This window comes from Glandiceps talaboti, chromosome 17, assembly GCF_964340395.1.
Source record: "Glandiceps talaboti chromosome 17, keGlaTala1.1, whole genome shotgun sequence".
NCBI lineage: Eukaryota > Metazoa > Hemichordata > Enteropneusta > Spengelidae > Glandiceps > Glandiceps talaboti.
This window is the reverse complement of record NC_135565.1, coordinates 10,355,547-10,381,572: the sequence shown is the minus strand read 5'-3', so window position 1 is coordinate 10,381,572 and position 26,026 is coordinate 10,355,547. Positions and strand designations below refer to the sequence as shown.

At 37.2% G+C, this 26,026-nt stretch overlaps 1 protein-coding gene across 1 annotated transcript in view; it reads left to right on the top strand.

Moving 5' to 3' along the window:
- LOC144448362 (paired box protein Pax-6-like) overlaps window positions 1–26,026 on the top strand; it is a 48,497-nt gene that overhangs the window by 10,995 nt on the left and 11,476 nt on the right. The window contains exon 3 of the mRNA XM_078138583.1: window positions 5,483–5,711. Coding sequence (XP_077994709.1) covers window positions 5,483–5,711 — 229 coding nt within the window. The remainder of the gene's footprint in view (window positions 1–5,482; window positions 5,712–26,026) is intronic.

Below are 26,026 nucleotides of genomic sequence, written 5' to 3'. Positions count from 1 at the left end.
ATTCGGAGATATTGGTTTCTGATCGCTACACTGTTTACAGATAGCATTGAATGACACATAAAAGAAGACGGAATCGAGCAAAGTGAGATGGTATTTTTATCACCCTCTCTGATGTCACCATGCGTGAAACGTCACCTCGCTGCGATTGATAAAGCAGAATAAACCGTTTCCATAACAACAGAATACAATTGATCGGGCATGCAAAAGATGGGGTAGCCTGACTTCAAATATACCTACACTGCCAAGGCATCGTGGCAAGGAAGGGTCGTCTGACCCGTCTTTCGCTTCATCAAGTCTCACCCGGAGTAACTATTTTTTCTCGATCGAATCACAACTATATCAAATCAATCGTTTCTCCAAAAATTACTAAAAATTTACCGAAATTGCATAAAATGTTATCAAGTTTTGCGCGGGAAAGAAGTTGCCGATAACTGAAATAAACACACGTCATGTGATAGATTGAAATTCACAGAAATTGCATCAAAAATATTATCAAGTTTTGCGCGGGAAAGGAGTTGCCGATAACAGAAATAAACATGCCTCGTGTGATAGATTGTTGGTAAGCCGTAGGGGGATGGGAAAGGGAGTTGACTCCCAAACAAGAGGTCCTGTATTAATAAAGCAATTATGATGCCCCTTTGACGGTATTTCAATTGATTCCTTTTCGGCGTGTACAAATCAACTACTCATTTGGCGGGCTATATATTTGATTGTTGTTTATCCACTCCCCTGTCGGTTCTCCACTTCATCCCGGTCCATCTGGGGTCCCTTGTGTATTTTTGTCGACTCGGAACAATTCCCGCCTAACCTACATTTTCACACCAGAATAAATCTCTAAACCAGTACCCACTTTTTTTTTAAAAAATCAAAAGAAAAGTAAATTCAATGGGTTCACTTGTACTATAAGCGGCAATTTCAAGTTGTGCAGTTGATTTACGAAAAAGGTTATCGTCAGTCGAAAACGATTCTTTAACATATCTGTGAAATAACTGTCTTCTCATGTGCGAGCCAAAAGTGTATCTTAAAAAAGCTAAAAGTTACGCAGACGACCGCCTACAAAATTATATTCTAGGCGCGTCTACGGTTTGGCGCCAAACACGGTCGTTCTCCTGGGCAAATACGTATATTCTGTGCAAATCTAATCAGGAAGCAAAACAAATTATCTTTTATCGTTGGCATTTCTTTAGAAACAAAACTTTGCTGAGACTTTCGGCAAACCATATGCCCAACAATTTTGATATCGCTTTTTGTCCGAGTCACCAATAACAACCATTTAGAAAATAGTATAAAATAAACGACTACATCTTTTGAAACTAGACCAAGTTTGGTTTTATATCATCACGGTGATATTGGAAATTCGCAAAAGAACTCACAGATGAGTGCTAATTTCGACGGAAATTTAATGTCCAACCACTAAATTCGGTCTCTCTGAATAGTTCAGTTGCAGTAGCGATATTGAGATGTGTAGAACGCTTCGGTGACGTCAACACGTACTTCGACAAACACTCGGAACAATTGATCATGCTCTCCGTGGACTGTCCACTTTTAGTATACGAGCTCTTCGTTTCATGTTCCCCAGTCTCAGTATCACCACAGACAATTTGTGTATCCATTAATTCAATGCCACACTTCCATTGTTCTCATTAAAACTCTCCTGTCAACTCTATTGTTTCCAATAAGTGCACGACCTTTCTACTTGCCCCAGTATTTCACATTCGTGTCTCATACTGCAAGAGTTTCGATGTATATGATCTATTACTACGGAAGTAAGTACGTACGACCAACTGATCTGACGGCACGTTTTTCCCGCCATTATCAAAAGTCGTAATCTGTAAAATTCGTTGACGCGAAGCTGTTCGTTGAGGCAAAGCTTGTTTTTTGTATGTGGGTTGTTTTTTCAGCAATTTGGGAGATAATTTCTCTGGTGCCAATACTGAGCATTTACATGTTAAGAAAAGTGTCTACACTTAACCGGTAGGCATTTTTGTTCAAATTCTGACTAAATTCAGAAAAAAAAAACACGATTTTTTTTTATTAAACGTCAAAACGTCATGTTTTGAAACGTAGTAATCATGTGATAAACCAATTTAAGGACTACTAGCTGCGCCCAACAGCAACATAAAAAAAAATTAACTTGTTCGTTCAAAATCGTACTATATGCAGCCCCACAAAACTCGAATTTCAGAATTGATGAATGGAAGACGGATAGATAGATGAGTCTCTATTAATTACCATCATGCAACAATAGATTACATAGGAGGTTCCATTGATAATATTGATACACGACAGACAGCGATAACTAAACTTTCGCTCGAAATCACCGATGCAAATATGGCGCCTTCTATGTTTACTCGCCACTGTTTGCTTTCGATTCTGCGGGCAATTTCTTTCCAAACCGAACTTGACTTTTATGTGCAGTTTATTGTGACTAAAAGGATTCGTTATATTTTGCTTCACGGCCATGAATACACAAAGTAATACTGCTAAAAAAATCCCAAATGATAAAATTGAATGATGGGCATACACGTAGCTGAGTGTAGCAGCCACGTGTAGTAGTGTACCACGCTGTTCCAAGTCTAATGCCACATTTTAAATATATTTATATAATATTTCACATGTAATGCTCTCTAGCAAGGCATTCTACACTTTCTCAAGTGCAGTGCAACACCACAGTATATTATACTCTTTCTAGTGTAATGTCAAAAGCAATGAATGAATCAAGCAAGTGAAATCGTGGTACATCCAATGACACTACATTTTTTAGAAGTGACGTCACATCAGAGTAGACTACACTCTTTCCACGTGGTATCATTCTATGTTGCATAGTCGGTTACACTGTCATAATTTGTTGGTTCACAATTTGACCACAACTCAACTACAATCGTAAACATTCGATATTTGGTCGTCTGCATACACTTGCTAGTACAATAAGTCAGCTACTACACCTATGACGTCACGAAAATGAAGTTTGCTCTTTACTACAAAAATACTGCACTATTCCCTATCCTTGGAGATTTTTAGTTCAATTTGATCCATCGGATTTTTTATTTCTCGTTAAGAAAATGAAGCTTGATAAATTCTGGGTACGTTTTTGTCATTATTCAAACTTTTATACTGTAGACATACCCTGATCAAGAACTGAAAATGTCATTTACTAAGGTTCTGGCCGACCCACTCTCGTGACTTCATGAATCCTAACTGAACTACAGAGGGTACAGGCATTTTGTTTTGTGAACATTCACCCCGAATAATCCTACGAAATAATCATCCTAGGAACGACAATTCTGAACTAGATGTAAGTCCAGGCCAAAAGTTACAACGTCGACAATAAAGTCAAGTTGTCAGGGCAAAGCTTTCGCAGACGACCATATTTACTTCCCCTTTGTTCTGGCGGGCTTTCCTGATTCCAAATAATGTGAGGATTGAATATGGACGGAGGCAATTATGCGAAGAATTAGCATCAGTCCAGCCTAATATGTAGTGCGTATTTTGACATTTTCATCAAGGGGAATTACTGAAAAAAAGCCCTTCCGTTATACCGGTATTCTTCAAACACGATGGATGCCCCACAGCGACGATTTTCAGGCTTATTTCGAGGCAAGAAGCTCAATGCTGCAGATTGATTCATTTAATAAAAAATATCTTGTTGATAAGACGAAGTTGTTGAACGATAGGAAATAGAAAGGGATCAAGATATGGTATATCCCCCCTTATCCACCCTTGTTACCTCCTTTCGTGCTGAATCGTGGTCTCCAAATTATGAATTCAATAAAACCGGCCAGTGTACTCCAAAATCGTCAAAATTTCGACAAAGTCTGAAATTTGTGGGAAGAGGAGCACTAATTTTGCCGGTGTCGCAAATCATAAGGTGGGTCATTGCAGAATTATCACATAGCAACCAGAAAATGACAAGAAACAGACGAAAAAAAAGTATTTTTCGCGAACGTGGACTCGTTTCTTGGTACGACGTCGTCTGCCAAATGCGCAAAAAGAACCATCCACAGTACGCATGTGATCGAGCATTGAAATATCAACACCTTGATGTGCTAACGGTTTTGAGGATCGATTCTCTGACAAATTTCCCTTTCATAACAATTCTTTTAAATGTGTGCTTTATTCGTAAGGGGTTTTCGAATCGATTTTTGTCTTAAAACAAAGAGTATAATACTGACGTATTGACGCGGCGCAAATTTGACTGGGTCAATGTTTAGGCAGTCCATTAATGCCTTGTTGAAACAATGGAGGGTAAATGGTGCTAGAGATAATTTGAGACCGGCAGATTTACCCTTTCAAAATCCTCTCTGCAAACACCACATACAATTAGCTTTGAAAGTTGTAGACTTTACTCTCGTACTAATGACCTGTCTTTCAAGTGGCCGACATCACACAACTGTCTGAACGAAGCGAACACAATAAAAAAGCCACCTTTGCATTCCAACGACTGAATATAACCAACCCTACGTATACAAAAAAACACCGCCTTTTAGCAACGCGCAATGTTTTTTTGGACACTTCAGTTTATTGAAATTTGGAAAAATGGTATCAAACACGAACGCAAATAGCGCCCACAATAATAAGTGCTTAATGGTGATATATGCTCCTCTTATGAATGTAAAGAAAACGGTTTGTATAGGCAGCTACAGTGTCCATGTCAAGCATTCACTCGATAATTACTAATGGTAAATAGATAGTTATATGTAATTTTATGAGTGTCTCCCCCTTTAGCTGAATTGAGAGGCTGATAATTGACTTTTGACCTTTCCGATCCAGAGTCGTCGACCAAATGTTACGTATAAAGTGATACTTTACGTGTGTGATGTTTATAAAATGTGTAAAAAGGGAAAACGTGTCGTTCAAACACATCCCTCTTTTGAGTCTGCCATTTCGATCGATCCATGTGACACCGCAGACTGGTGTAGAGGTAGACACCGTTCAAGTTACAGTTACGGAGTAGACACGAAATCACAACATGAATGAACTAATTTGAACATTATAGCTTTTTGGGTCACTTGTGGTACACTGGCCAAAAAAAATGAATGAGGAATGAACAGACGAACGATACCAACGGCGTTATAGGCGTCAACTTGAAGCTGTGTGCGAATGAATTGAGAATGTGTGAATTACTTGCCATGATAATATCATCACAATATTAGCAAAAGTGGTTTCCTCAAATATCAGCCACGGATATTGTACTATTTGGAAATAAAATCGTGAATAAAAATAAAATAAAATATAAAAAAAAAGTGAAATTGGTTTATTATGTAGTAAATATTAAAGAGGTCATTCATTAAAAAAAAACAATGATTGGGTACTCATCAACTAAGAAAAATCTTCCCGTATGTCATACACAACACAACACAACACAACACAACACAACACAACACAACACAACACAACACAACACAACACAACACAACACACGTGAACATTTTACCTTATCAAGTTTTTTTTAACAGCAGCCTAATTGTTTTGTTTTATACAGGTTTCATCAATCAACAGAGTTCTTCGAAATCTCGCTGCGGAGAAGAATAGTGGTATGGGTGAACCAGTGTTTGATAAACTACGACTACTAAACGGACAGACGTGGCCCAGGACGGGACATTGGTACGCATCGGCACCACCACTACAGCAACCTATTCCCATCACAACAAACGGCACCACACCAACGAATACTAACTCTACAGAAAGTTCACATTGTCGGAAAGACTCAGGTATGACATCTAAAAATTCTTACTAACATTGCTACATTTTATCGTATCGTCTGGCTCAACAAAAAATGTTACTAGCACTGCACATTTTATCGTCTGGCTCAACAACAATGTTACTAGCACTGCTACATTACTACATTGTATCGTCTGACTCAACAAAAATCTTAACAAATTTGCTACATTGTATCACTTAACTCAACAAAAATGTTACTAGCATTGCTACATTTTATCGTCTGGCCCAGCAACAATGTTACTAGCACTGCTACATTACTACATTGTATCGTCTGACTCAACAAAAATTTTAACAAATTTGCTACATTTTATCAGGTGACTGAACAAAAATCTACCTGATATTGTTACATTTTATCGTCAAGCGCGACAATAAGTCAGAATGGCACTCTTTAAAGGATAAAATGTAACAACAGTTACTGTACTGAATTTTTTTTGTCGCGCCATACGACCTCCTGCTTCATGTCAACTGGCTTGTATTGTATAATAGTGCAACAATTTTATAGATATACAAACAAACTGAAATGTGTAGTATCCATTATTGTTGTAGAGAATGTGTAGAGAAAACCATTTTGTGTCGATCGGTTCCTATTTTGTCACATGTTTAGTTATGGCACAGAAGAGTAAAGTGCAAGTCCCTCAAAGTGTTCTTTTTTATTTTCTAAATTGTGTCCAAATATCAAGAAAAAAAAACGTTGTAGGGATGTAGCATAGGCTAATCTTTAGCCAAAGTGATCTCCCTCTGGCATTCACGGCATTGCGTCTTGCATAACTTATGTCACAGACGCCTTGAACAAATTTTGAAATGCTGTGGTTTGTCCGCAGTGTGTATGTATGTTAGTAATAGCTTAACTGGGTCGTATTCATTTAAGGGTTCATGTATATTTGGTTCTCACATCCCAATTGAGTCCCCAAGTTCAAGTTCAAACTCAAGTGATTACTTGCAAGTTCTGTCTAGAATGAATGACTCATTAAGCCTCCGAACGAACTAATTCAACGAACTGTTCAGTGGTGTAACTATAAATCTCTGGGTATCCGGTTTAAGGTGAACAAAAAATTGCTAAAAGTCAAACATTTTGAATTCGAGAAATCGACGGTAATTTCAACAATCTCTAGAGGAACTAATCATGCAACGTTGATTTTTACACGCCACTTGAGTTGGTTATTTCGGCGCGAAATTCGAAGTTCCGAGTTGTGTGCATATCGACAAAGTGTGTGTACGCTTGGACAAATTGGCCAACATGGCATGATGCAATTTGCCTCGAAGCACCCCCCCCCCCCTTCTCCCCGCCACTGCAGTGAAATCAATGCGTTTCCTTTCCGAGAAGTAACCGTTTTTGCATTGTGTTTGTATTTTATCGGAATAATATCAGATTTTGAAGATTTTGTTACAAAATTGACAATTAACAAAGAGCTCTAATTGTCATTGCATTCTTACATTCTTATCCAGCATATCCAAGTTGAAGGGGAATTTCTCAATTTGAAAAAATTAGCTAATTAAGCTTAACTTTGGTTTATAATTTTAGAAATGAAATCAGGATTTTTGTTCATTTTGTTTCCATGTGTTGATGTATACCTAAAATTTACACATCACAGTCGTGTACATGATGCACTCACGGTTCTAGTGCTCGCAGCCGTGTGAAGTTTGCGAAACATTTGACCTGCCTACACGCTTCAACAGCAAATAGGACACACTGCACGGTTGCATTGCATCTCTCACATATGGTTGAAACTTTTGTTCGTCAAAAAATCTGAAACAGAGCGAATGATTCGTGAAATTTGTGGCTCTTTACCGTGCAAAAGAAACCAATTAAATATGGCCTGATTGAGTTCACTTGAGCGTACATAGCTATCATTGAGAAAATTACTCATTGAGGGCGAAATCTGACGCTGAAGTTTATTTAGAAAATGAATCTCGTTAGGTGCAATCAAGCCGATAGAAAAACCATAAGTTAGTCCCAATCTCTTCACAACCCTTTCTTTGATAACTAGTTTGTCTTCTTAGAAGAATGGCATCAGAAATCTGTTTTATTACTCTTCACAAAACATTCCAAAATGATTTTACATTTACGTCCTTGTGATATGAAAAGGCATTAACTGTAATACAGATCCATGCAGAAGGTATTGTCAGAAGTCACGGAAACAGAGACACGCAAAGAGGCAAATGTAGTTCTGATTAGGCAGACAAACATACACACAGACAGACAGACTCAAGTATATATATATACGTTCATTGAAAGTCAACACGTGGGAATATTTGCTAACGAATATAAATAGAGATAGGTTACAGAAACGAAAGGTCTGTAATTTTTTATATCTGAATCGATACGTTGGCATGCGTTAGATGTCTTGCCATAGAAACGAGTTAACCAGTGTATTGGACTAATTTGGTGATGCTTTTACTACGCTAAACTCATATACATCATGTTTTCCGTTGTGCTTGAATAAATTAAAACATTTAGCGTTGTGTGATTGGCTGATAAACATGGTGATTTAAGTTTGCAACTTTTTGCAGACGCTCTTGGAACGCACTAGTCAAAATTCAAATGTTACGTACTAAGTTTAAATTATCACATTTTTCTGAATTGTCGTCGCGGCATTCTTATTTTTAAGAAGTGTGTAAAGAATGTAAAAATCGCTGCTGAAAAAATGTGTTTAATTAATATTACAATCTCCAAATATACAGCGAGTCTGGAATACCTATGTGTGAATCGGTGTATTATAAATGCCGGAGATAAGGTTCAGGGGAGGACCACTGTTTTGATTGCAATAGATGAGAACGCAGACAACAAAAAACAAACAAAACAAACAAACAAACAAGTAAACAATACGTAACAAACTGTAAAAATCAAAGACAGATTTTGAGAAAGAACTATATGTTTTGTAAAGTGGAGAATTAGTAGACCAGAATACTCGGAAGTCACTATTTCCCTTCCATGCTTAAACTTCGTCTCCGTCAATAATCGGAATTTCCTTGGGAATCAGTGACGCGTACTTGTCAGCTTCTATGATAGGCTATTGGTGAATCTCAACGCCTGACTGAACTTTCGTATCACAATCAACAAATTAATAAAGATTGGAATTAGTGGGCTTGACTAGATAGCCGAGGACATCAAAACCTAGTGCTAAATCTGCCATCGCAATCTCACTAAATGACCTGTCACTAAGTAATGACATTGGCGGTATACGAACAATACATTAGATTGCATTACCAAAATTGAAAGCTGTAGTACGTAGACACAAGTAGAACTGTACTGAGATAGAGCCAACTTTAATTACTAATTGTATTCCTATAGGTGTTTGGTTGCAATGAAGACATGCACACTTGTGTAGAAATCAGTCTGTGTACATTTCATTATCCAATCGTTGTGTTCAATTAGTACGGTAATATCGTTCTATGATCAGTTTAAGAAATTGACAAACTAACTAAATCATTCTCTACATTCAAATGTGTTTGTTTCAATTGATATGCGCGATAAAATGCGAACTAACACTACTGTTGTGGAAAAAAGTACCATCACCCCCGTCACCGGTGCTAACTATCACCACTACCGTTAATAGTACCACCACCAAAACCACTCCCATTACTAGTACTATTACTACTACGACCACCATTAGTAGTAGTACTAAGTCCTGCTAACGATTACTAAGTAATGTTTTACTTCATAGATTCAGAAACATAATTTAATTGATAAAAAATAGGTTTAGATATAATGTCAGAAAACACCCTTTATTGCCTTTGTCGAGAAATGACGAAATAGGGGAAAAAAAGACAAGATTTATCTGGTAACTAATCCAGCCCGTACCCGGTTATTTTACACGTGTCTGACAAACTTGAACAATATCTAGGCAAACTATTCGTATTCTCTCGTAATAATTGTATGATGTATGATACAGAAATTCATATTTTAATAGCTTTCATTCAATAACTGCCACTACTACTATTACCACTACCAGTACTAACTACTGCTAACTATACTATTAGTACTACCGTGCTACTATCACCACTACTAATAGCACTAAATACTAACATGATTAGTAGCTACGAGTACTGACTATATCAAGCTTATACTACTACTACTACTACTATTACTACTACTACTACTACTACTACTACTACTACTACTACTACTACTACTACTACTACTACTACTACTACTATTACTACTACTACTATTACTACTACTACTACTCTTCGACAACCAGCATCACCACCATTACCAACACTAACTACTCGTACAAACTATAACTAACGAGTACAAACTAACCAAGACTTCTAAGATACTGCTAACTTCACTGTGCAGCACCTCTCATCGACTATACATATATATAGATATTCTTATATTTCAAATATCTGAAAAGAAACAGCCGACGCAACGTGACGTCAAGTGTCCATATGATGTAGAAGGAGACCGATACAATCATACCACTATAGAGATGAAATCAAATATTTCAAATATGTATTCATTAGATCTCGTACGATCGCTACCAAACTCGTTGAAACACAACAGGCGAGTCAATTTGTAGCTCATAATATTACCCAAAAAATTTCCGGTACACTTGGTAAAATTTAATTCAATCTCCCTTTAACTATAGCACCAAGGTTTGATTTTTTTTTTTTTGAAAATCGTTATTAAGTCCTGCGCCACGGTGAGTGCCATAGAAATTTTGAATTTGGTTCGTTATTTTTTTATTAATTGTTTACATGTTTCTCTAGTCGCAATTTCGGAGAAATGTATTAGAAAATTAAGGCAAAATAAACAGTGTTCGTGATAAGGGTAGGTTTTTTTGTGTGTGCCATGGCAACACAAGAGTGTAGGAATTTCATAGGCTGTGTATTTCAATATGTGATGTACATGCTCTGTATTTTTCATGTTCAATTACAAAACAAATTGTGTTGCACGATCTGCGTGCCTTGCCGGTTTCCATCTGTGTGTTTCTGTATCATAGAAATGCCTCCACAAAAGACAGCGTATAACTTGCTTTGTGTAATAAAAGGCGTTTTTTAATAAATTCGTCTTTTCATTACATTATTGGTGACCATCACTCGTAAGGGCTACATACGTGTTGTGCTATCACGGAGATATGATACATTCAAAGGAGCTACATTCGATGATTGCCAATGTTGTAGTGGAGGCTTTCACAGTTACGTGTATCCATTACTGTCACGCACCGCTGACTGCAGACACTCCTGGCGTGATTCGCCCAACTTGATTTCTTCCTGTATGTTAAGGGCAAACCATTGTGCGTACGCACCGATTTTGAGAAGCGGAAATTTTGGAAGACGTGGGTAACTTTACGTGTCATGGGAGTGTCGGGCTATATCAGTGTTTGACGAATCCAAATCACTCTTGTACACGCATTCAATTTGAAACAAAACGAGTTGAAATTGTCAGTACTTGAGGTGGTAATAACTGATAGTTATGTAGCCATCGTGTCAATTTGGTACTGAGGGGGGGATATACCATTAATTCACTTCACTCATCCCATCAATGAATATGTCAAAAACTGTCTATTTCTTTCATTTCACGTTGAGAACTACACTCTCTCGCATTTTTACTTTCGATTGGATGATTTCTAGATTGCGAATACTTCTAAGAATTGTGTCCGACGACGAGTCTGCCATCACTTCCAAGACAACATTGAATGAGCACTTAAAACAATGAACAGATATTCTTTGTTTCCTATCTGCTGGTACGATGGCACACTTTGAGACATCGTTTGGTGAACTAATAAGGCGTAAAGATGAAAGTCTTATTACGTGCGTGCCGTATGAAGCCATTGACTGCCTGTCCAACCATAGCGTGTATATATACAGCTGCAGACCAAACATTTTCCTTTTAATACTCGGAAATCTACGAACAAACGATGTTGTTATTTTCCACTGATGTTAATAAAGTCAAAATCTGTTATAATGATGTAGTCTTGCTGTCAACTAAGCTCTATAACATCATTAGATTTATGCTTGCTTTCTTACTAATCCGTCTTTTGTGTTTTCTCTACATTTTTTTGTCCGCCCTCTTTCTGTAATCATCTTTAACCAGACAACGTACTATAAACATACATGCATGATATTAGTATCTTTGCCCTAAATTGTGGCCATGGTAACCATTATGTTGCAACAAAGTCCTTATAAAGCGTAACCTTTTAATTGATGTGATTAACGCGGAACTGCTTTGAAAACGCCAACTATAATGTCGGAAGCTACGAATGGTCTCTCTCTCTCTCTCTCTCTCTCTCTCTCTCTCTCTCTCTCTCTCTCTCTCTCTCTCTCTCTCTCTCTCTCTCTCTCTCTCTCTCTCTCTCTCTCTCTCTCTCTCTCTCTCTCTCTCTCTCTCTCTCTCTCTCTCTCTCTCTCTCTCTCTCTCTCTCTCTCTCTCTCTCTCTCTCTCTCTCTCTCTCTCTCTCTCTCTCGCTGTTAATCGAAAACATATTTTCATACAAATAAGACTGATATTCTCGGGTAGTGTTCCATGTTCAGGAAAGTTACGAACTAGTAAGAGAAAACACGCTCTTAGACATACTGAAATAAATAAATAGCCTAAATAAATAAATAAATAAATATTAAGTGAAAGTGTACTATTTGTCAAATTAAAAGTACAGAGCCCTTTCAAAGCGTGGGTTTAACAAAATAACCACTTGTCAATTTTGTAAGTCTGTGTTTTCAAGTCTGTGTAGTGAAATTTAGAAGTATAAGACCACTAAACTTATACAATTTAAAACAAATAAACTGTAATATTAAAACTATTAAACTAAAGAGAGCTCTTAAGCGATAGCACACAGCAGCCATCTGACAGTCTCAAGTTCGTGTTTTCAAGTGTGTGTAGTAGCAAGTACGAGTAAAACAGACCGCAATACTTAACAGAAATTACAAGAGATAAACAAATAAACCGTGTGATGTTACCAGAAATGACACTATTTGTACAGTAGAATGCAAACTGTGTATCATAATGCAGTAGTGCAAATGATATGATCACCAGCAAATGGTAGATACCATTTAATGATCAGTAATCTACGCTCTTAATTAGGAAGGAGGGGATAAAACACGACAGCGTTTGTATTTTTACCGTTGATTTATCACGTCACCAACCTACCCTGTCACTCGTGGTGACTGATGACTCCAGCTACGGTAATAATCGCATCAACACCTCTAGCCACTAAACATAACGTGGCCACTCACTTACAATATAATGAACAGATAAAAGGTAAATGACAAAGTGCCTCTAAAGAAAAGCGAAAATTTGCTCTTTTCTCGCCATCGTATTATCTGAACTGGCCCCCTGTTTATCATATTCAATAACAAGTATCGATCAACGTGTGTATACCCATATTTACAGGTACTTATAGAATTCATGACCCCCCGTGCAACATTTTGGGCTTTTATCTACCACCTTTAGAATCGGACATGGGTCTGCTTAGTAATTGCAAATCGTTGGAGATACCGCGTACCTACGTCTTTTCATGGTAAAAACACTTGTTATTCTGATCTCCGCTAAGACTTTACTTTTTTTCAACATCATTCAGTCTTGGAACAATAGAGAGCGACAAGCCGGCGCCACAGACTGGCCCATTCAATATTATTGTACGGATCGAAAGCTTTAGATCGCCAGTGCAGAAAACGACTACTTGATAGACAATGGAGCAAAATAGCTAGGGGTTTACTACTGTTAATAGCGGTTTGAGGAAGGCGTAAATCTCCCCCCAAAATGAGCCTCTTTCTCAAAGAAAATACCTCTTGTATAAAGTGCTAAACTTGTAGTCTTTCGATTTATCGCCAAGCGTCTTCAAAAGAATTGAAACGATGCACAGTTGGGCCACTGTTCGTGGTGAGCTCTAATGTAGCGGAAAGAAGTCACCTCAGTATGTGTATACGAAGGCGAGAAGCTAGCACCGGTTGTTCAAACACCTCGACCGCCGCCATAACCGACTCAACAACACCGAGTTGGAGATGCACCCTTCTTTTCTGTTTTTTTTCCCTTGATGCAATCGAGATAATCATCACCGAGACAAAGAAAGGACTTGTATACGAGAGAAAAGCCTGTTGGGGGATTTGGCAAAACAAGACACTAACAAGCTTCAAATGCAAACTTGATTGGCGAGCACGGCTAGTAGAATGGAAAAGAGCGCCTGGGGGCCGTCATAATGTTTTAACATTCTCTCTATCTAAGATGCTTTTCACCAATACTCTTCCGTCCGCTAATAAGGAACTAATTGAAACACAGATACACCATCGCCGTCTTTCATAGGCGGCTAAAGGAATGAACTGTCGGAACCAAGTCTACACTATTTAGAGAGATTTATTTTGAGTTCGGGCAACTAAATGAAGAGGGGCTTCCCGCTGAGTTCCATCTTACCTTAACTTACACTCTTTATGTGCAGTGCTATTGATATTACGACGTTATTGTCACTAGCCTTTCACGTCATTTACTCACTTAAAATTAGACCCGAAACAAACACTTAATACAGCTACTTATTGCTCAACAACCGAGAACTACACAGCATTACATTTCCCACCAACCACACTGTTGTTGTTGTTAATAGATTCGAAGTGAGACTGTCTTTTGGTAACTTGTTAGTACGAACACTACTCTGACTTTTAGTGTTACACCGATTCTCTCGCACTCACCCCTCTAGCCTTTTCCATATAAATATCGTGCCACTTTTCAATTTTATGATATGATAAAATAATCACAAAATAAAGAACATGTCCTCAGGTGAATTATTTGCTTTTAAAAACTGTTATAAGAATATTCTGACTTTTAGCCAACCAACTGCACACCTGCGTTTTACTACGTCACCCGTATGCGTATTACTATTAACCAATTTGTCAATTGTCGTTATCACACACCGTGCTCTCAGCACTTTTTAGATTAAAAATCAGAAATCAATTTCTATCCTAAAAAAGAAAAACAAAGATATGAGAGAGAGAGAGCTAATATGGTAATTAATTGTACAATACACTAAACTGTTAGTCACGTGGTACCAATAAGTTCTAACTGAAATCTAACAATTATGGTGATTGGTCAATTTCATATCTGTGATGTCCACTAATGAACATAACAACAATTTTATACTAAGATTGGGTTCGATTTCTCTGTCACCCTTTTACGGACTTCTGTCACCCCTTTACGGACTTCGCTTTCATCGCCACGTCGATAGTAATCCCCTCATTTGTTCTTAAACTACAAGTCTGTTGAATGGGTAGACGACGGTCACATTATCTTTCATAATGCTTAGAGATTGAAATTGTCTAATAGACGTACGTGAAGGCAGCAGATTGGACAAATCGAGTTGTTGTGTCGGACTCGTGTGAGGATGCAACAAACTTAATTTAGAACCGTAGAAGTAGACGGGAAATTTGGGAGGAATTAAGCGAACAATCGAATAATCGTTGTAGCATTAATAGCGGTGCCTTTTTAATTCTAATCACATCATATCGTTGCTATTTTCATTACGAAAGTTGAGTACAGTCACCTTCCTTAGTAGATTGTTTTCCCAATCTCACGGTATCCACGTCGGCTTTTTACAGCTTTCTTTGCTGTGTTCATAATCCTGCCGCCGCATCCACCGGCTCATCTTGGCTGTGTTACGCGTGTCGGATAGTCTCACCTCTTCGCAGTACTTAGCCGAAGCTACCAACAATCCGTTTCAATTCATCTCAATCGGAAGGTTCCTTCCAACCGACCCTTCGTTCCAAATCTCATCTCTCTAGATACGTTATTGCAAATTATTGTTCTTTTTTCTGCCAGAATGGTGCACAGTACGACCAGCTGTCACAGCGGTAAAAAGACGATCACTCAATCAAATCCACTGTGGATATTAGAATGATCATTTTTTTAATGTCATCTTTGATACCGACCGCTCTAAATTGAACATGAGCGATAAAACAATAAATTAAAAAGACATCAATAAAAATAAAAACCAAATTGATGATACGTATCAGAGGCCCTCACCTCTGCATCTTTGATGTTGGTATTTGTTGACGTGGCGAAGCCTTTGCACTTAAAGGGACAACTTTTAATGTTAACGACACTACTTTGAACATAAACGAACACACAGTTCATTAAAAAGACATAAAACATGATTAAAACATTTTTAAAAAATATGATTTATTTCACGGTCGTCTAACTTCATATTTTGGTCAGGAATATTTTTGTTATATGCTTTGAAACGGAGCTTACTATTTCAACTAAAAAGCAATAATATATACAGCGCATAGCTATTGACACTCTTTTATCTGCAATATTGACATTATCAAATTACTAGTTGAACGCTGGTCGACTTACACACAATATCACAACCAATGTTTCAATGGTTTGTCATCCTGTCAATATAGCGATATAGCATCGATACTGCGTTCTCACTTTTGAAGATGAGTTTGCATTTAAACAGTTTACAGCCGTGTACGTATCCAATCTCGAGTTTCAAATAAAGTCACAGTGGTAAATATTGACAGTACCCTTTCACGTGAAGTGTCACTTCTTTAAAAAAAAAAAAGTGTAAATTTCATCAATCGTCACATCAGAAGTTTTAATTTGTCGTTGGGTTTGTGTGTGTGTGTTTTTTTTACGTCATTGTCAAACCTATGTAATTTGTGGCGAGGAAAGCACGTCTGTTGTGAGGCAACCGAATCACCCCAATTTACACAGCTTTGCACCCTGTGTACTAGAAATACATTGTATGCTGATTCTGATAGAAAAAAATTCATGTGATTTTTTCCCTTTGTGACTCTGTCAATAACAAGGGAATTTTCAGAACAATCGTTTTGTTCGAGTTGGTCATATTCTTAATGCGACTTCTGTGGTGGTATTACTTTAACACTGCACACACACATGGATTTACGAGATCCTGCGTAAGGAGAACGCATGATGGACGTATCCACTGTTAATAGCACCGAGCGGCATGTCCCAAAAAAACTAAATCAATCTGTTCGCAAATCATAATACAAAGCGAGTGATATTACTTCATCGTGCACAGAATGATTTGGCAAACAACGCTCGGCGGATTTCCCCTTCTGCTTTCCCAACTTAATCGTACCTTCTCAGTTCCCGGTCCTACTGTCAGGCAAAGCCAATATTAGGAGACGATTGTGAAAAAAAAGGGAGGTAATTATGGAAAATGGCCGTAAATCAGTGTTGCGGCACGTATGACCAGCTTACAATTGGACCAGGGGATAATTGTCAATGCCAGGTTTTAATATCTGCGAGAACAATACAATCCGTCTTTGCCGAGACTGTATCTATCTAACACAATCACCGTGTAGAGGTTTGCTTGTGAGCCTGGCTTTTCACTCAACTCAATCAGCCAACACATAATGTACTTTTTTTTAACATGAGATTGGTAAGAGCGGCGCTATTTGAGCATCCATGAAAGGAAATTACAGTAGCGATGTAAAGGGCAATTTTAGGCCCAAGCTAAATGCCCTCCTAGAAAAGATAGCACAATTAATCACATGAAAAGGTATGTTGTATTACTGAGATCGACTGAAATCTAAGGGTTATGACGGGCACTAACTAATAAACCTCGATCCAGAGCTGAATATTCGAAATTCTTAGAGTCATCCACTTATTAACAATATGTTTGTCGTTGTACGCGTTTTAATGATATTTGTACTACACATATTCTAAATTTAGATTAATATTAACTATTACTGGGTGACAGATTCAGGAAATAAGTTAAAAATAAACGTGTTGTTGTATATAGTAGTTTATAATTCGCGTATACAATTATTGGGGTAATATCCGCAACTACCAATAGTGAAGTTTCGGTGGTGTTTTTTTTTATCAGAATATGATAGTTATCGATTGAGCTCACTTCACGCTTCTAACACTACGGGTCCCTCACACTTAATTATTATACCGAAGTGTTTGCGTGACCGTATTGATACAGGATAGGAAATTTCGCAGGGCAGTGAACAAGTTTTGAAATTGTGACACCAGGCAGAGTAAAAAAACATGGCTGACGCCCGTCTAATTCCAAAGCTGTATTGTTCCCGGAGTGTTCCAGTCCACTGCCTTGTTGCACACGTTATACGGATATATGAAGATCCATTGCAAACGATCGTATGGAATAGCCTAACAAACCGAGGCAAGTCACATAGATATTTTTCGGTTTAATCGGGTGGAAAGATTTTCCATACTTGTGGAATTAACGAACGGTAAATTTTGTCTGCTTGTATGATGACCTGTCACGGTGAAGAATCAATAAAAGCCGGTTGCTTGGTTTGACGGCTCACGCAATGTCTGTACCGAATTATGCAAATTATGATTTCAGCGCGGCTTCACATCTCAAGCATTCCATAAGTATGTAGTCTGCTAATAAAAACACGATAAATGTGAAGTATTTCAACGTATTGTCGAAGTCTAATTAAAAAGAACTCCTACGAGAGAAAAAAAAGCTTTGTTAGAATTCATTATAAATGTTTGAACTCTATTAGCATACTCAACCCGGTCATGACGTCACAATTGCGATTTTTTTTATACGCAAGAATCAAAGTTTGCTCATTTTCAAAACTTGCACGTGGAGAGCGGTTATCAAGTACCCAACTTGTAGAGTCTTGTTACTCAATTATTAGTATCACGTGCCACCCCACTCTCAAATCATTCCGTAGTATTAGGAATATTGAGCAGGGTCTTCATTCCTCACTAACAAAAGAAATTGGGGGTCGAGTTGGTTTATTAGTTTATTATATATGTTGTCAAATATCCAAAAACTGTCAAAAGATATTAAGATCACCTCGCCTTGTAACCAAGGTAGCGTTCTTTTTTTTTGATGTATTTTAATAACGTCTGCACCGCAACTAACAATGCGGATGGAGTAGAAAAGTAGTGTAGATACATGTATTCAAACTTGTAAGTAAAACGGTTTTTCAAACCAATCATAAATATATGTTGCAAACTTATTTTGTGTAAAATTGAAATCGTAATATCATAAATTTATGTTGTGAACTTATTTTGTAAATTTTGAAATCATAATATCGAATTTATGTTGCAAACTTATTTTTTTTTGTGTGTGTAAAACTGAAATCGTAATATCATAAATTTATGTTGTAAATTTATTTTGTAAATTTGAAATTGTAATATCATAACTTTATGTTGTAAACGTATTTTGTGTAAATTTGAAATTGTAATATCATAACTTTATGTTGTAAACTTATTTTGTGAATTTGAAATCGTAATATTATCACTTATTATCAGGCACATTCTTCAAAAATCAGTCGCGATAGTATTAAACCAGGGACTCTGAGAACGTAATGTCCTGTGATACCCCGTCTTCTACTTTCTAGTCAATTATTCTAGAACTTTTACCGTGGTCATGTTTCAGAGGGCCACTCACAATTTTTACCAGCTGTATCTTCAACATTATTGAATTACATGTCGGATGGCAGACGACAATTCCACACATTTGATTTGCCTTGGGCCATAAACGTGAGATGAGATCTATGGTTACTTCACCACCAACAGAAACCCCGTACTTAGCATATCTTAAATAACCCACATTTCTTGTTTTCCCCTGTTCTAGCTACAAGTTGGTATCGATGATTAGTTGGTAAAATTTTACCCCCAGGGCACTTTTTTCGATTTGAAACGCTGTCCTTTTGCTGTCAACTTTCAAATATTGCATGCTGGGAATGTACGATATGAGAATGTCGAAATGCCTGAATATTGCCGCCATCAAAATCAAGAATAGAAATATGTTTACATTTCGCAATAGTGTGGTCTCTTTTTCATCGAGTGATCGAACACCACTGCGTGTGCTAAGTCACAGTATGTATGACATCTCTGCATTACATTAAAGCGTGCATTACGTCATCGCGTGCATTACGTCATTGTATGTGCATGACGTCACTGCGTGCACGACGTCACTGTGTGCATTACGTCTTGGTGTATTATATCATAGCATGCATTACATTAAAGCGTGCACTACGTCATCGCGTGCATTACGTGATTGTGTCTACATTACGTATCTGTGTACTCTGTGACAGCATGTATTGCATCACTGCATACATTACAGTATAGCGTGCATTACGTCGCGGCCTGTATTACACCGCTTTATGTATTACATCACTGCATGCATAACATTACAGCGTGCACTTACGTCACTGCTTGCATTACGTCACTGCGTGCATTACGTCACTGTGAACGTTACTCGAAATTTCCTTTACAGGAATAATAATGTTTTCATAAAACTTATCATAAAAGAAAGTAGAAATCATAATTGATAAATCATAGTAGAAATGCTAGATCATCCGTCGTATTTATCATTCAATTCGTCATTTTTTTATTATATTGCTTTGGTATCGAAATTCGTTTCATATGACACGTGGTTGGGGTCGTTACGCGTTGTCTCACACGTTGATGATAGTGATAGAAATTGCCACATTTGTCAGATTATGACGTCACGCCAAACACACGTCTTGATTGGTTGTCAATACCAAACGGTAGATTATACAATATCAACGACGTCTTGATATTTGGCGTCAAATGCAGAGAAGCATTCTGTCAAATCTATTGCAATGTATGTTTTTTCTTTCAATACCCAATTCAATAATGAAGCTATTTATATTCATGCGATTAAAATATCTCGTATTTCATTCGATTTAGGCACTGCGTAGCACTTTGAATACATTCTCCATGTACAATCGAGTTTAATCCAAAAATACCAAATCTCAGTTATTCGTTTTAATCACGCTGTACGCTCCGCACTCAAAGCCCACCGACTTTATGAGTTCTTTAAACCGATTCAGTCGCCGAACGAATCGTATTTACCGTTATTCAAATGAACGAGCCCTGCCTTTTGAAGGTAGATAAAAACTACGTTGTTTATGTGAGTGCCTTCATACAGTCGTCATATGCCGAATAAAGACCTGGCGATTAGTTATACAGTCATCAATCCGTTCACGTAGAAAACCCAATAAGTCAACGCAAAAGTGATTACATATAAACAGACACAGAGAAATCTTTTGTTAAGCTCTTTACTCCCAAGAAAAATACCTTTGGCTGATTGAGTGAGGTTTCCTGGGTTGTGTCGAAGTCTTCTAAATACAAATACGTCTATTTAGTATGGATGGTATGTATTGGTAACAATCGTTGTCATTCGCTGAAGTTTCTTGGCTCCAAATATGTCCAGTCGGGACAATCAGGGGGACTGCACACCTGGGTTGACTGGTCGCCGTTGGAGACAAGAGTGGCGGGAGGGAAGGTGACAATAACCAAGTGATGTTTAAATACAGATGTGGGCGATAAAAATAATAAGACAAGTCAAGATTTCGAAAGACAGAGATTAAAATCTTTGTGCGATCACAGACCATGACGAATAGGTGAATAACTTTTAAAAAGAGGAATAAACCGAATTTTAACACTTTTTATAGGGGGGGGGGGGTTCCTACACTTAATATGCTCTGTCGGGTTGTACTTACTGAAGCATACTTAACCACCACTTGCTGTTAGCGGAACTCGAACCTGGCATTTAGGTATAATACATAAACGGTTTGATGATACAATTTACTGTAGGTATATACTAAGACGTTATGTTATCAACTGTGCTAACAGCGCCTGAATATTATCTCATTGCCAACGAAGGCATGTATCGACAATAACACCACTTTAGGATTACTTAATTGAGATTTTTATCCGTAATTATTTTCATCCGAAATTTAAAAAAAAACACCTTACAAAGTCATAAAAGATGAGAGTTTTGGGACAATTTCTGTAGTCATGGCAACAGCTGTTTGATACGAGTTACTGTAAAATACTGACAATTCAGCCAAGTCAGCGTGTTAGACAGTCTACATGTATGTAATGAAGACCTTCACCACTGTTTTGCTCTATAACTACATAGAACCCCCACAGCCACGTCAAACTATTTCACTACTGTAACATAGAACCCCACAGTAACACAGAAATCCATAACTACATAGAACCCCACAGTAACATAGAAATCCATAACTACATAGAACCCCACAGTAACATAGAATTTCATAACTACATGGTACCCAACCACAACATAGAACTTCATAACTGCATAGAACCCCACATTAACATAGAACTTCATAACTACATAGAACTCACAGTAAAATAGAACTTCATAACTACATAGAACTCACAGTAACATAGAACTCCATAGATACATAGAATCCCACAGTAATAGCTCCATAACTATATAGAAACCCACTGTAACATAGAAATCCATAACTACATAGAACCCCACAATAACATAGAACTCCATACGTACATGGAACCCCACTACTATACAGTATATCACCCTTTTAATAACAATTTAACCCAATAGGCATAGAACCACCATTCGAATCGCACACCAAAGCATTTTTTATAGCGAAAAGACGATTTATTATTGCCGTAAGTAAGTAATGTATTATAGTTACATGGGGTAAACAGAAGTCAAAGTTACATTCTCTGATAAATAAATGAATAACCTCTAGTCCGATAGACTTGTATGTCACCGATAAACTTATAGAAAAATACACGGTGTCAAATAGATTTACAAAATGAAATGTCAAAAAGAAGTAAAATATATTTTTAATAAAGTCGAAATTATGTTTCCTTCTCGGGAAAGCTAAGTTCTATAAATGTTGTCGTCTTTTCCAAAATAACTAACTTGGGGAAAAATCTCTACTCGTATGAAAAAAATGATAAAGTTAGTCTTTGTGAAAGAGGTGAAAGTGAAAGTGTTTTTGGACGGTGTAAACTTTTTTTTTATCTCCGATAGTACTAATAGAAATTAGAAATACAATTACTCAGGCCCTACTTTATTACTGTAGTAAAGAATAAAGATTGGTTATTATCTGGAAAAAATGATTTTCTGAAGTGAATACAATATTTGCATTTATATCGTAAAGTTTATTTAAGAAGCAAATTGATAGGTCAGCTGGTTGGTCTGTAGACGATAGTCATAAATATTTGATTTTGTAATGTACAGTTGAATAAGTAAACAAACAAACAAACAAGTAAATAAACAAACAAGTAAATAAACAAACAAGTAAATAAACAAAGATATGGCTGGATAAAGCTTAGATTAATCGTATCAACAATGCTCTCCGTAAAATAATTCGCTAGTATGTTGGTTATCCCTTACAGAATGGAAATAAACACCGAAGGATATGTTTCTGAATTGTAATGTTTCACTAATTCTTTTGATATAATTGCACACAATTGAAGGGTAAACAAACAAACAAACAAATACACAAACACACATAGCTGAAAAAAACAACAGATTAATCAAATCAACAACGCAGTGAAATGATCGGTTAGTTATCCCGTGAAGGCGAGACAAAACACCGGGACCATTTACGACAATTTCTACCTTTAACTGCCGTTTATGTTTTAAATTGATTTCTGGTCAATTCAATTTCATAAATTGAAATTCATTAATATTGTGGTGAATACAGGGCACACAAAAGATGTGAAATATACTTTGATAGTTTGAATCAAACGTGATATGCAATTAGTACCATATCAGGTGAAAGGGGGAAACTGGAATATAAATGATTCAATAACTACTTTTTCCCTTCTGGCAAGGAAATTATCAAGCAATAGATCTGGTTTCCGGAGAAACAGTTGATCAGCTCAAAAAAGAATAGTGAATTCGTCTCCTTTTTATCGAAAAGAATTAGTGAAAAATTATATTTCAGGAACGTCTCCTTCCGTCGAAATGCACAAGCTGTCAAACCGATTTCATTGGGCGATTTAGCAATTTTCACTCACACAGCCTCGGGGTTTGCACAAAATCGGTCAATTTTCGCGAAACCGGCAACGGCCCCTTATTTGTTGTTTCTTTCTTTGAGGAAACCAACATTTCAATATCCGAATGCAGTGTATATTGTATTTGTGTATTACTGAGATAGCATCGCTTTCCAATGTCTTTTGCCCGAGGCACTTCTGGCAGGATGCACTTTACATTAGTTGGGCGTATGAATTCGACTAGGTATAGAAGCCTTAGTATGAAGCAACAATACTTTTTTTTTCTTATCAGGCAAATATTAATTATCAAAAAATCTTATTCTGGAAGTAAAATTGATCAGTATATTTCAATGAATTGTATCACCTTTTTGATCTCTGGTCGTTGTAACAACACAACGACTAACTGTACTATTCATAAAGCAGCTAGCTGATTTTCACACACAAAAAAAACTGGCATTGTTGTGTGATTGTCCAATGTTTAACGATTGTTGTTATATCAAAAGTTTTTGCAACACACACAAAATTTCAACCCATGTGAAGTTTGAAAAAAAGAAAAGAAAATGACTAAGTTTGACCAAGTCCAAAAGGATGTTGGTTGATGTAGTTACACAATGAAACGTTTCTTTTGGGAACGTTGATAAAATTGCGCACATGGTTTGAGTGACAGTTCCTGTCAGATATATATATATATGGGACTTTTGGTGGAGAAATTAAACTTCCAGAGGCGGTGTGGAGTTACTAGTTATCTATATAGCCTCCGGGCACACCAGTAACAGTGATTCGTAATAGTGCCAGACTTGGACTAATTTGACTGTAATCCATGCACCCAATTTCTAATCAGCTTTTCTACTGATAGGGGGCCTGCCCCCTCCACTGACCCTACGCGTCTTATATTTAGTAGCTTGATGTCCGCCAACAATAGGTAAAAGACCGGGAAACCACAAAAAAATTCTCCCTGATTTGCTTTTGAAGCCAATTTCTCTTGTTCTTTTAAAGCAGTGACACTTTTCTTTTTGTCGAATAAAGTCTTAGATATTAATGAGTTATTTTGCATTATGAGAAAACAAGCCCGGCAAGTTAACGCCTAAAGGTGCCGGTGGTGTACAAAGAAACATCGGTGGTAAATCATACAATCAGAATTAATTAGGTGAACAGAATGGTCCAAGAGCCAAAAGGTGAGGCGATATGATAGGATATGGTAGATGTGACATCGACTCCGAAGTACAGTAAGGCTGTACATTCATTGTCACTCTATACAAATCGGCAGACCAGATTGAAAGACAAACCACCCCCAAAAGAATGGAACATGAACGTTTGAGTTTGCCGATCTACAACGGATGTTCAATGGAGGAATTGGTTGCTATGCACGGACGGGCGCTAGCATATGCCGGTAGAAAAGCATTAAACATAGAAAAGTATAGACGAGGTTGTTAACTTTTGATGGTACCTTTTAGCAGTATGGACACATCGAAGTTTCTTTATGCAATAGATAAAAGTGCAAATACTATTATAATACATTATATAGGTGGCTGACCACACCAGTTCTGTGTATTACTTTTGTCCTGTGTACATCTTTAGCTGATTAGAATGAAATAATAGGTAATTGGACCATAAATCTCCCAAGATCGGTGTTTGGGACTGTGTTAAAAAAGTAGACCAGAGTATACGACATCAAGCAAGAGATAACACACAATATACATTTTAGCAGTGAGAACCAATTATGCATAAATAACCTATAAGTGTAGTTTATTTACACCGTGAATAGTTTACACCTGTCTTAGAACTTGGTCTTTCAGGCACCAACAGAATTATATATGTTGTTGGAAGTAAATTAGTTACTAGTAAAGGAAAGCAACACAACGCCATCAAAACATATAGTCATCATTATACCTTAATGGCGAAATATGTCCCGATACTTCTTTTCAAATTTGTGTTGGTCACGTGAATAGACCAAGTAACACTAACAGTCAACGGAAATCGAACACTATTAGCCCTCGTGCTCTCTTATTTCCACATCTGTTATTTCGAACAGTTTCCATAGTTTCATCAAAGCCTTTTTTTTCTTATCTACGAGTGATGAAAATCTTTTAACCAATGAGAGCGCAGTTCAACAGGTGCTTTAAAGAGTGTACATGTAACTTTTCGTAAGTTGTTATTTACTGATGACGTCATTGATTACACCATCATAGTCCACTTACAGGTACGTATGTGTGTTGACTGCGTGATTACTATGACATCACATGTCAAAGTTCAACGCGTAACCGACCTACTTCATGACATCACATGTCAAAGTTCAACGCATAACCTATTTACTTCATGACATCAAAGTCAAAGTTCAACGCATAACCGATCTACTTCGTGACATCACATGTCAAAGTTCAACGCATAACCAACCTACTTTATGACATCTTAGGTCAGAGTTCAGCATTTGTAATCACACACAAAATAAATCCGAAAGTTTTATTATTGATTGTTACAACAACAATAACAAAATGACAGTTATGTTGGACCCTCCGTCATATAGTTGCAACAACTTTTATGCCCATAATATAACTAACTAGATAAATTTTCTTATGACGCATATTTCAGTCCTCTGACGTCATCCAGGAC